Genomic DNA, 12,894 nt, shown 5'->3' on the forward strand with positions numbered 1-12,894 from the left:
TTCGATCCGAGGATCGGGCCGGCTCGGTAGATCGGGCGATCGATCCGTCCGTCCGGTGCACCGGTGTCGGCGATCGTTCCGCTCACCTGGCCGATCGAATCTAGTTCTTTTTTTTCCGGGCGGCGCAATCGCCTTGGAATGCTTCCTGAAGACTTTCCAAGGTCTATCGAAAGTTTCGGATAGAGTGGATACATTTCAGAGGCTGCCGGCGCAGCTTGGAACAAGGTCCGCGCAAGCTGGACCGTGAAAGATGATTAATGAATGCGATGGAAAGCGAGGAAACGCGATGATTTATCGTTGTTATTATCATTATTCAGCCGCGGGATGAAGAATATCCTTGGAAAACGATACCAAGAGATTATGGATTCGCTGTGGGAGTCGAGAAGACGATGCACCCAATGCTCGGAACGCCTTGGGCCAGGAAAAAAGGTCGAGAGACCGGATCAAATAGAAATGATCTAGCAAGAGCGCGCGAGAGATGATGTCATCGATGACTTCGAACGCAAATGAATTAATTCGAGTACGCTGTGTTCGTGGAGAACGAAGTTGAAACCTTGCGGAGAGATGTCCGGTGCTTTCGAAACGATCGTTCGAGGTCGCGGGGACTGCGGAAAAAAATGGTGAAAATTGTTTAGAAGAGCGTCAAGGTTGAATTAAACGGTCGCATTTCAAGATGCACAGTCTACTAATCGCATGGTCCCGTTACACGATTTCTATTTTCGCTGATACCGTTCTCCCGACGCAGCGTATTTTCTCCCGAGCTCATCGGCTAATTATGATCAGCGCCGTCGTAAACTTCAGGTAACGAGCAACGAACGAACGGATCGGATTCTGGAATGTTTCCATGTCTCTCTCTCTCTCTCTTTTTAAGATTTTTCCTGCCGCTGTTTCGCAATCGGCCTCTGTTATCACCGCGGCGTTCTCTCTATCGTCGAAGGTGCAGCCTAACGATCGGCTCGCCGACGGACGTATTTTCGATCGGCAGGAAAGTCGAACGAGGTCGACCGACGGAAATCCACGCAATTGTCCTCGACCGGTCGTTTCCGAGCGTGCGGGATTTCGAAAGAGGATCGCGGCTAATCGTATTCTCCTCTGAGAACCCGCCTATGCAAATCCATATCGAGCCGACTCCGTTGAAAGTGGAATCGACCGGCGGGACGCTAATCAGCCGAGATCGGGAGAGCCGGCCGTAGAAAGCGGCCCGCCGAAATGCTCGCCTAAACCGATCCCGGCCACTGACTTTTATATTTATAATATTTATTATTACTATTTATGTTATATTATATTGCGATTATATTGTATTGCAATTATATTGTATTGCAATTATATTATATTGCTATTATATTATATAGCAATTATATTATATAGCAATTATATTATATTGCAATTATATTATATTGCAATTATATTATATTGCAATTATATTATATAGCAATTATATTATATTGCTATTATATTATATAGCAATTATATTATATTGCTATTATATTATATTGCAATTATATTATATTGCTATTATATTATATAGCAATTATATTATATTGCTATTATATTATATTGCAATTGTATTATATTGCTATTATATTATATTATATTGCAATTATATTATATATTGCAATTATATTATATTGCTATTATATTATACTGCTATTATATTATATTGCTATTATATTATATTATATTATAATTATAATTATAATTATTATTATTGTCATTACATTTATTTCTGACTTTATTCGGCAATCCAACGTGACATACGTTAACATGCCACAACGTCGTCCTTGATTGGGACGACGAGAGAGAAATCACTGGAAACAGAAAGTGACGAGAGCTCAAGGGTAATGGCGATCGTTGAACGGGACGTGCTACTACTACGCGCGGCAGAGAGAAAAAACCCCCCCGGGGGGGAAAAAAGTAAACAGAAATATAATGGCGTACGAACGGTGCAAGGGAGTGCAACAGAGTGCAACAGAGAGTGCGATAGAGTGCAGACAACGGCCACGGAAGCCTCTCGGCCGAACAATTCGAAACGCGAACGGTTCGTGGCTACTTACGATCATAATTGCGATCCCGCCGGTTGCCGCTCGTGACTCGGTTACGAAAGGCGCGGGGTGGATATCGAGGCTGAACCGCGTTTGTTTGTACAATTCTTATGTAGGATCGGCTTTTACTTTCGTGCTAGACCGCCCGGACTTTCCTTTCTCTCTTCGGCCGACTTATGCTTGCTTTTCGTGGAAAAGTTCTTTCTTTCCGCGCGCCACGATCGCCGGAAACGGCTGTCCACCGCCATCGGAACGGCTGTCGTGTGAATCGCTGACAGGGTTTGTTTTCTCGTTTCAGGGGTGCCAAACGGTGTCGCTGTTGCTCGCCCTGAGCGTTATGCTCGCGTCGATACACCAGGGTGAGTATTACACTTCGACATTGGAATTTAATCATTTGAACGCTATTGCGGATTCATCATCCATCGCCGGGTTCAACGCGCCGACGATCGAATTCCTTTTCTCTCGCAACGCCTGCGCGAACTATAGTAAATTCTCCCTAATCGACGCTCGACTTGAGCGCAAAAAAAGATGGAGAGGATTATTCGAGGCTCGCGGTTCGTTTTTTATCATTCTTGATAATAGGCGAACACGATAGAAACGAGCCGCGAGGCTCGAACAATCGAGTCGCAAGGTTAGCGCCGCGAAAGAATGGCCCATTTACTCTGTGACCGAGTCTCTCTCGGCGTCCCCCGTAATTTCTCTAGCGCGCGGCCGGTGCATACGATGCACGCGGTGCACGTGAGGACCGGCGATGCACGCGCAGATGCACTTATCACTGCGTGTTCCGTTCCGATCGGTGAAACGCGGTCATGCGCACGCACAGACACCGTTCCCGGTGAAAACCGAATACGGCGAGCATCTACTGGAACACCAAAGCGAACGCGCGGGCCTTTCGATGAGATTCCGGTCGAATCGGGGGCCCGAGGAGGTCCGAGGAGGTCCGAGGAGGTCCGAGGAGGTCCAAGAAGGTCCGAGAAGGTCCGAGAAGGTCGAAGAAGGTCCGAGAAGGTCGAAGAAGGTCCGAGAAGATCCGAGAAGGTCCAAGGAGGTCCAAGAAGGTCGGAGGAAGTCTGAGGAGGTCCAAGAAGGTCCGAGAAGGTCTGAGACGGTCCGAGGAGGTCCAAGAAGGTCCGAGAAGGTCCGAGAAGGTCCGAGGAGGTTCAAAAAGATCCGAGGAGGTCCGAGAAGGTCCGAGAAGGTCCGAGGAGGTCCAAGAAGGTCCAAGAAGGTCCAAGAAGATCCGAGGAGGTCCGAGGGGACAGCCAGCAGAAGGGAGCTACGGAATCGTCGAAAGTAATATAGTAATGTCTCTCTAATTGACGCTCAGATTGTCCACAAAAGAGGACAATTTGGGAAAAGCAGATACGATTGTTCGAGCCTTGTAGCTCGTTTTTCTATAGTGGCCGAAAATTTGTAACTATAAAAATGAACCGCAAGGCTCGAATAATCGTATCTCCTCTTCCCAAATTGTCCAGTTTCCTGCACAATCTGAGCGTCAATTAGGGAGACATTACCGTATATCGTAAGCGTGAAAAGACTGGCGATCGTGCGATCTTTAAGGCGATCGTGCGATCTTTGAAGCGATCGTAAGATCTTTGAAGCGATCGTAAGATCTTTAAAGCGATCGTAAGATCTTTAAAGCGATCGTAAGATCTTTAAGACGATTGTGAGATCTTTAAGACGATCGTTCCCGCCGCGTGTTTCTATCATCGCGTCTCGTAATCGATACTGCAACCGTTTCCGGGATCTGAGAAAAAACACCGCCATAATTGACGCAATCCGTCGGCCGGCTAAAGGTGAGATCGTGATCTACGAGCGGGAACGCCCTACCAGCGGAGAGAATTTTCTCGTTGAAATCTTGTTTCGCTCTCCCGCGATCAATCGGTTCCCATAGATCAGGGTCAATTTAGCGCGGAATCTACAATTCGTGCCGAATCCTGGAAACGTTTCAGGCTCGAGTTGCAGCGAGAAATAGGACATCGGATCGAAAATTAACGCTAAAAACTGTCGCCGCTGGCCGAAATCACGATGTCATCGATTCAAGCGCACGCTGTAACATAAACGGCGATAGTTCTCGATAAATTTAGAGCTTCGTTAGGTTACTTTTTCAACATCCTTTCGGTTCGTGGACCCTAATCAAGTCGGGGATATAGAGCAGATCAGGGAAAAAATTAATTTTCATATCTCAGAAAGTTATTCTGAGAAATTATGTTAATATTTATATTATAATATTGAAATTAATTTTTATATTAATATTTAATTAATATTTATATTATATAATTATATTAATATTAATTTTATTATATTTATATATATATATATATATATATTATTATACATATTATATAATAATAATTATTAATAAATAAAAATATAACATAATAAAAAAATAATATATTATATTATTATACAATATATTTATATTGTATATATTATATATATATATTATAATTTATTATATTTATATTAATTACACATATATGAGATCGGAGTCAATTCGCGCGACTTCGGGGACCGTTCGGGGCCCGGAAGAAAATCGGGACTTGCGAGGAAGCTAAAAACAGTTCTCTAGATCCATTCGGTTCCGCGTAAACGATTTTACAGTGACGAAAGAAAAGAGCAACGACAGATCGCCGGGAAGAATGAGATCGTCTTCGTAGATCAGGGTCAATTCGTGGAATCCCAGCGAAATCCGGGCCCAAGCAGAATTCACGACTCGCGGAGATACTGGAAAATAGATCACGAGATCCGACCAATCCCGAGGAAGCGAACACAGAATCCTGAAAGATGGGGGGGGGTAGATTCGGAGCAATCGATGAATTAGAAACGGTCCCCGAGAGGAAGGGAATAATCGTCCGCGTAATTATGCGATAATTCTAGGTTCTCAGGGAACGACGCGCCTCTTACCGATACTATCTGCGTCGTTATGCGCCGCCTTTGGCCGCATTAGGGTCGGCGCAACGCGAAACTATGCGGTGAAAGAGAGAATCGTCGTCGCACCTTCGCGCCGCAGCCGCGTTTCCGTCGAATCGTCGCTCGCTCGCACGCGGGGACCTGTGCGCGGGTCATTCATGCCGCTCGTGGAAAAAACGAGCGTTCGTTTTTCTGTTCTTTTTTGTGCGCGCGCGCGCACGCACGCGGGAAAAATCGAACGGTGCTTTCTAGGCAATTATGAAACTTCGTTCGTGACTCGAGGCCGATTTAGAACAGCGCGGCCGATCGTGGAAGCGAATCGACGGGGACTAATGAGTGGATAAGAATCGCTTTAATTGACCTGCTGCCGTGTGTCGCGAGCTGGCTGCCTTCCGATCACCTGGCTCATTCATCCGAGACCTGACGGCACGTATTAGAAAACCGTGAATCCGACGAGAACGCGACGCGTGGAAACGGAGCGACAAGATTGGACGAAACGGCGAATTTAGACGGAACCGCGAAGTTATTTTTATTATTATTATTATTATTATTATTATTATTATTTATTAGTGGGCTGGAAGCCCTTTGAATAGGCAATAATTTATAACCAGTTAGATGTTGCAATCTCTTTGAAAAGCGTGCAATTATTTTGTATATGTTCGAATTTTTTCATACTTTGTTTAAGTAAAATACTTTTATAATATATACGAGCTGATAAAGAATATGAAAGCATATATGAATCTATGAAAATAAAACATTATTGTCGATCTAGTGATCGCTGATAAATTCCTACGATTTTCTTCACGTTTTTTAAAAATAAAACGCTTTCATAAAATATACGATTTAATAAAGAATATAAAAGCATGTGCGATCCCACAAAAATAAAACATTATTGTCGATCGAATAATCGCTGATAAATCCCTACGATTTTTTCACATTTTCTCTAAATAAAACGCTTTCATAAAATATACGATTTAATAAAGAATATAAAAGCATATGCGAACCCACAAAAATAAAACATTATCGTCGATCGAGTGATCGATTCCTACGTGGGCGGTCTGGATCGCGGCCGATCTTAATTCCGGACCCGATTTTCGCATTGTGTCTCGCGTCGACCTCGATTCGCTCGATCATCGGTGAAAGCACGCGGGGTGACTTCTCGAGGATCGAAAGCGATCGCGGAGATCCACGCGCTAAAATAAAAGAGAAACCTGCACCGCGCTCGCGTTAGCGCGCGGCACGCGTGCTAATTGATCGCGGAGTTGTTGCAACTCCTTAATTCGGATCTCGGAAGAACAATCGGCCCGAGACATATTAAAACCCGGCCGCGATTTATTCCCTCGCGAGGATAGATAGGAGAAAATGTTGTGCGCCGGCAAGAAAATTACGAGCGAGCGAGCGATCGATCGATCGCCGAGAGCCTTTCAGCAGAGGAAATTCGTGGGAAAGTTCAAGGAACGGGTTTCAGTTTCTCCGAGGGCGACAGGTGGTTGAACGATCGATTCGCCGCACAATTGTTCGGCGAGAAACGTTCGATGGCCAAAATTCGATTCCTTAAAAGAGCATTGGAAAGTATCGGAAAAGTATGTTTCGCTGTACAGTAATGTCTCCCTTACTGACGCTCAGATTGTCCACTAAAATGGAAGAGGAGATACGATTATTCGAGCCTCGCGACTCGTTTTTATAATTGTGGATAAATTTATAACCATAAAAATAAACCGCAAGGCTCGAATAATCGTATCACCTCTAAGCGTCAATTAGGGAGACTTCACTGCACAGTAATGTCTCCCTTACTGACGCTCAGACTAAAAAATGGATAATTTGGGAAGAGGAGATATGATTATTCGAGCCTCGCGACTCGTTTTTATAATTGTGAACAATTTATAACCATAAAAATAAACCGCAAGGCTCGAATAATCGTATCACCTCTAAGCGTCAATTAGGGAGACTTCACTGCACAGTAATGTCTCCCTTACTGACGCTCAGACTAAAATGGATAATTTGGGAAGAGGAGATACGATTATTCGAGCCTCGCGACTCGTTTTTATAATTGTGAACAATTTATATCTATAAAAATAAACCGCAAGGCTCGAATAATCGTATCTCCTCTTCCCAAATTGTCCATTTTTCTGCGCAATCTGGGCGTCAATTAGAGAGACATCACCGTATTAATTTCTCTACACACCGGAATATAAAAACTTGCAGAAAAGAAATATTTTATAACAAATACCAGGTCAACTGAATTTTTCGAATGGTAATATACATAACTTCTTGACTCGATGAGATATTCTACCCGGTGTCGAGACGAATTCAGCGACCTTCTACATACATATAGTACAGTCGCCCACAAAAGTGTTTGTGCACCTTTTAAGACGCGATCACTTTTTTAAAAATGGACCAAGTGACTCGAATTTGTCTCAGATGATAGCGAGACTAGTCTGTGCAAAAGATGTGCAAAAGATTAATTTAATTTGTTATAATTCACGACATTGTTACAACGTCAACTGATTTCGATAAAATTTTCAGCATAATTTACTGAGACGTACGAAAGGCATTGTTTAAATTTCCTGTTATATTCTCGGATAAAGAAGTTAAAAAACGAGAGTCTCTTATCTTTTTTAATCATCTCAAGTAATTAAACAAAGGCATTTTAGTCATCATTTAGTCCCTCTATCACCTAAAAACGATTCAAGTCATTTAATCGAGTTTGAAAAAAGTTATTACGTTTCAGAAGGTGTGCGAATACTTTCGTAGGGCACTGTACAATCCCCGAAGCGGCGGTAAAATAATTTTGGTCGCATAAATCGAATATCCAGACCACCATAGTGGACTCATAAGCCGAATAGCGGCTTTCTCGCGAGATCGCTGCACAGGTTGACGCAACGAAATCGGATTACAGGCGACGCCGATCGCAAGATCGTCTGCTACTACACGAACTGGTCGATCTACAGGCCGGGCACGGCCAAGTTCTCGCCGCAGAACATCAACCCGTACCTCTGCACCCATCTGATCTACGCGTTCGGCGGGTTCACCAAGGACAACGCTCTGAAGCCGTTCGACAAGTACCAAGACATCGAGAAAGGTAGAGAGAGAGAGTTCCCCGGCCTTGAAAATCCTGACCTTGACAAAGCGACTGTCCGACGATCAACCGTGTCGCGAATGTTCAAGGTGGCTACGCGAAGTTCACCGGTTTGAAGACCTACAACAAGAACCTGAAGACCTTGCTGGCGATCGGCGGCTGGAACGAGGGCTCCAGCCGATTCTCGCCGATGGTCGCCGACCCGGACCGCCGCCGCGAGTTCGTCAAGAACTCCGTCAAGTTCCTCAGGAAGAACCACTTCGACGGCTTGGACCTCGACTGGGAGTATCCGGCCTTCAGGGACGGCGGGAAGCCGAGGGACAGGGACAACTATGCCAGCCTGGTGCAGGTAGGCATTCCTCTCTCGCGAGAGGAACGTTCGCCGAGCGCAACGACGAACGTTGTTTTTTTTCTCCTTTTTCGTTGCAGGAACTCAGAGAGGAGTTCGAGAAGGAGTCCTCGAAGACCGGACGGCCGAGGCTGTTGCTGTCTCTGGCGATGCCGGCGGGCATCGAGTACATCGACAAAGGCTACGACGTGCCCCGGTTGAACGATTACCTGGACTTCATCAACCTGCTGTCGTACGACTATCATTCGTCGTACGAGCCCGCCGTCAACCATCATTCGCCGTTGTATCCGTTGGAGGAGGACAACGAGTACAACTATGACAGCGAATTGACGATCGTAAGTCTCCCTAAAAAGCAGTCGGATCGACTTTTAATTAATCAATTGATTGCTCGAGATTGCTCTTAATCCTTTCAAAAAAATTGGAATGTTCGCTTAGCATAATTTTATCACATAATAATGCAGGTGTTAGTCGATTTTCTGCTATTTGGAATTTTTCATCCCTTAAAATCAGGGATGGTGGGACCTATTATTATAAATTATTGTACAAGCGAGAAATAAGGGGTTCTTGAGGCCATTTGGAGTAACTTTTTCCTTCACAAAAATTTTCTCCGAGGCTTCGTTAACGAGTTATTCACGAAAAACACTGGCCAATGAGAGGCAAGCTTACTAGACGGTAGGCGGCCGTACAGTGGTAGGCGGTTGTACCGCGGTAGGCGGCCGAGCCAATCAGCGGACCTCACCTACGACCGCTCGTTGGCTCGGCCGCCCTGCGTCAGCTGATCTCGCTTCCCGTTGGCCAGTGTTTTTCGTTAATAACTCGTAAACGAAGCGGCGGATTGCAATTTCACAAAGGAAAAAGTTGCTTCAAATAACCTCAGGAACCCCTCATTTCCCGCTTGTACAATAATTCTGGGACACCGTGTATACAGTTTGCAGCACATTTCAACGCAGAGAATAATTGATCTTGATGTCCATGTGCGCGCTAAAAGCGAGCGAGAAGCTTAGTTTCTAGTGCCTATTAAAGGGTTAAGGGTGCACCGCGTAGCGAAACCTAACGTTCTAAAGGACTCTTCGGCAATTTCATGAATACGTAAATTAATTCAGCATTGACCAACGAATTTCTAGGACTACACGATCAACCACCTGATGAAGAAGGGAGCCTCGCCGGAGAAGATCATCCTCGGGATCCCGACTTACGGTAGATCGTACACGCTGTTCAATCAGGACGCGACGGAATTAGGTTCGCCAGCCGACGGTCCTGGCACCGAAGGGGATGCTACTCGGGAGAAGGGCTACCTCGCTTACTACGAGGTCGGGACTAGTTTTCCCAAAGGAAATTTCAGTAGCATTTGATCCCAAAAGCTGGCTGAAAATCGGCCGAAAAAATCCTGTGCAAAATCGCTTCCCAAAATAGCCCCCTTCATTCCCGGACTACAAGGCATTTTCGGGACACACTGTGTATACAATTTAATTACCAAATAAATTCGCGAACGCGAGTAAAACAATTTCGGCCAGCTTTCGAGACCAAATGTCTTCCCACGTAATCGCGGAAATTTCTTCAACGTCGTCGCCATCGATTCTCAGATCTGCGACAGCCTGTCGCGTTCGGATGACTGGGAGGTGGTGCAGCCTAACCCGAAGGCGATGGGCCCGTACGCGTTCAAGGAGGACCAGTGGGTCGGCTTCGACGACGAGGACATCGTGAAGCTGAAGGCGAAGTACGCGAACGAGAAGAACCTCGGCGGCATCATGTTCTGGACGATCGACAACGACGACTTCCGGGGCAAATGCCACGAGCGACCCTACCCGTTGATAGAGGCCGCCAAGGAGACCCTTCTGACCGACACCACGTAAGGAATCCGACTCGTCGGTCTCGATCTTCTGGGCCGCGATCTCGCTAAACGTTTCTTCTCGTCACGTAAACAGGAACGCGGTGCAGAAGTCGAAGCCGTTGGACAGCCGCAAAAAGCCGCGTCTTCCAGCGATCCAGAGCAACTCCGTGGCCAGGCGACACGGTACCAACGGCAGAAGAAGTACCACGACGGCGGCGCCGTTGTCGAAGAAACGCGTCGCACCGCCGAGGCCGAAGTTCAGGAGCTATGCCAGAACGAAGACGAGCAAAGAGGAGGAAGAGGAGGAGGACCAGGGAGTAGACAGGCGGTCCTACAGCCAGTCTTCCGACGAGGAGGACGACTCTGACGGAGGCAACGTGGTCAAGACGGCGGAGAAGAACGACAGGTCGAGGGAGAAGACGAAGAGCAGGCCGAAGATAAGAAGTTCGAGCCGGAACCGCAGGAAACAGAATCGTCGCAAGGAGGAGAAGAACGACTCGGAGGAGGCGCCTTTCAGCAACAAACTTACCACCCCCGAGCCGCCGACCACGCCCGATCCTGGCAGCGGTGAGTGCATTCATCGTTTACTCGATGTAGAAAAATGTCTCGGAATCTGGAAGTAGGAGATTCCTGGGGTCGTTTGAAGCAACTTTCCCCTTTGCGAAAATTCAATCCGCGGCTTCGTTTACGAGTTATTCACGAAAAACAGTGACTAATCGGGGAGCGAGTGCGGCCGACGCTCCGCCCTCGGGACCACCGCCGCTGTGCTGGACACCGACGCGTCGCGGCATTGGCCACGAGGGCGGAGCGCCGGCCGCGCTCGCTCTCCGATTGGTCACCGTTTTTCGTGAATAACTCGTAAACGAAGCCGTAGATTGAAATTTCGCTAAGGAAAAAGTTGCTTAGAATGGCCTCAGGAACCCATCATTTCTCGCTATAGCGATTTCAAGCCGTTAATCCGTTCGCCGGCGAATTGAAACAGATTTCAAGTGCGAGGACGAGGGATTCTTCCCGCATCCGCGGGACTGCAAGAAGTACTTCTGGTGCCTGGACAGCGGACCGAGCGGCCTTGGCGTGGTCGCGCATCAGTTCACCTGTCCTTCTGGTAAGTTCGACCTACGTTCTCCGCGTAATCGATCGGGACTAATCGCGTCGGTCTGGCCGCGTTCGCGCAGGTCTGGTGTTCAACAAGGCCGCGGATTCGTGCGACTACCCGCGGAACGTGGTCTGCCCGAAGTCGAAGACGTCGCAGGGCGCCGCGTCGACGACCAGGGCGCCGATTACGGCAGCGACGAGCCGCACCACCTATCTCTACAGCACGACGAGAAAGCCGACCACCGAGAAGCCCGAGGACGAGGAGGAGTACGACGAGGAGTACGAGGACGAGGACGAGCTCGAAGAGGAGGAACAGTCGGAGGAGAGGAAGGAGCCCAGCACGAGCACCACCCCGAAGCCGTTGCTCTACAAGACCATCACCAGGAGCAAGCCCAGCACTACCACGACGACCACTACGACGACCTCGGCGCCCCAGGTGACCAGGAAGTCCGAGGGCCACGAAGAGTCGGCCAAGATCCTCGACACCGAGGACGAGGAGGACCCCAAGGTGATCAAGGAGCTGATCAAGCTCATCAAGAAAGCGGGCGGCATCGAGGAGCTGGAGAAGCAGCTGTACCTGCAGGCCAAAGGCGCAGGCGAGACGAGCGTGGACACCGAGCGGGCCACTCCGGCTACCATCAGCCGCAGCCTCTACGAAAGGGTGCTGAGTCGACAAAACGCCAAGGTCACGAGCAGAACCAGCGGAGCGACAAGTTATGCGAACGGACCGGGCGGCGCGCAGTTCGAGGGCTTGGACGAGGTTCCCGAAGTGAGGAGCTTGAGGAGGTTCCAGAAGCCTCAGTACGTGACCATCGAGAGGCCTAGGTGAGTTTATGCGGTACAGTATCGTTTATTCTAGTTTATATCGAGGGATCTTTTGTCACGGTTACGATCACGATGGTATTTGTGCGATATTAAAAATCATCCAAGTGGATCGTGAGAAGCGTGAGACAACATTTTGAAATGTTGTCTTCGCTCTTGCACTCGTTTCAGTATAGAGAACGTAATGTTATCTTCGAATTGCTTGCCAATGACTTCGCAGTTTCGTATTTGACCTAATCGTTCTCCTCGGATATCCATAAAATCTGCAGTTCAATCGTGACTGCGCGCGTTCGTCCGCGTTATCTCGACTCGAGCTACTTTCTCTCGAACGGCGTTGAGTGCTTTCGAGTTTGCTTTTTGCTTCTAAAGGCTTGTACGGTTTCTACCGTTGTCCATGATATTCGGTCGGTGTTGATTTAACCCCTTGACATACAATTACGTGTTGGGCTCGTCATTCGTTTCGTGCGCCACTGTAGACTTCGACGAATAATAAAATATATAAAAATAAAACATTCCCTTTCTCAGCTTGCGCGTAATTGTATTTGTTTAAAATAAACATAAATTAAATAGTATCTCTTTCGGACGCGTCGAATTCCGTTTTACTTGTATTTTACCGTAAAATCAATTATGGTTATTTCAACAATCTCAACAGGAAATTTCTTTCATATAAATGAATATAATATAATTTATTTCGTATAAGTTGACAGATCTCGAAAAATATTTCACTTCCAGTTTTAGAAGTATGAATACAATGCAACTGCTT

The 12,894-nt window shown here is 47.0% G+C and overlaps 1 protein-coding gene across 2 annotated transcripts in view; it reads left to right on the forward strand.

Annotated features, from left to right (window-relative positions):
• Positions 1-12,894, forward strand: part of LOC117230010 (uncharacterized) — a 31,157-nt gene that overhangs the window by 7,873 nt on the left and 10,390 nt on the right. For both annotated transcript variants that reach the window (XM_076519000.1, XM_033487035.2), the window contains exons 2-10: positions 2,341-2,401; positions 7,855-8,037; positions 8,124-8,383; positions 8,464-8,718; positions 9,508-9,693; positions 9,967-10,232; positions 10,309-10,781; positions 11,197-11,319; positions 11,390-12,134. In XM_076519000.1, coding sequence (XP_076375115.1) covers positions 2,341-2,401; positions 7,855-8,037; positions 8,124-8,383; positions 8,464-8,718; positions 9,508-9,693; positions 9,967-10,232; positions 10,309-10,781; positions 11,197-11,319; positions 11,390-12,134 — 2,552 coding nt within the window. The remainder of the gene's footprint in view (positions 1-2,340; positions 2,402-7,854; positions 8,038-8,123; positions 8,384-8,463; positions 8,719-9,507; positions 9,694-9,966; positions 10,233-10,308; positions 10,782-11,196; positions 11,320-11,389; positions 12,135-12,894) is intronic.

The sequence above is a fragment of the Megalopta genalis genome, chromosome 2 (genome assembly GCF_051020955.1).
Source record: "Megalopta genalis isolate 19385.01 chromosome 2, iyMegGena1_principal, whole genome shotgun sequence".
Lineage (NCBI taxonomy): Eukaryota > Metazoa > Arthropoda > Insecta > Hymenoptera > Halictidae > Megalopta > Megalopta genalis.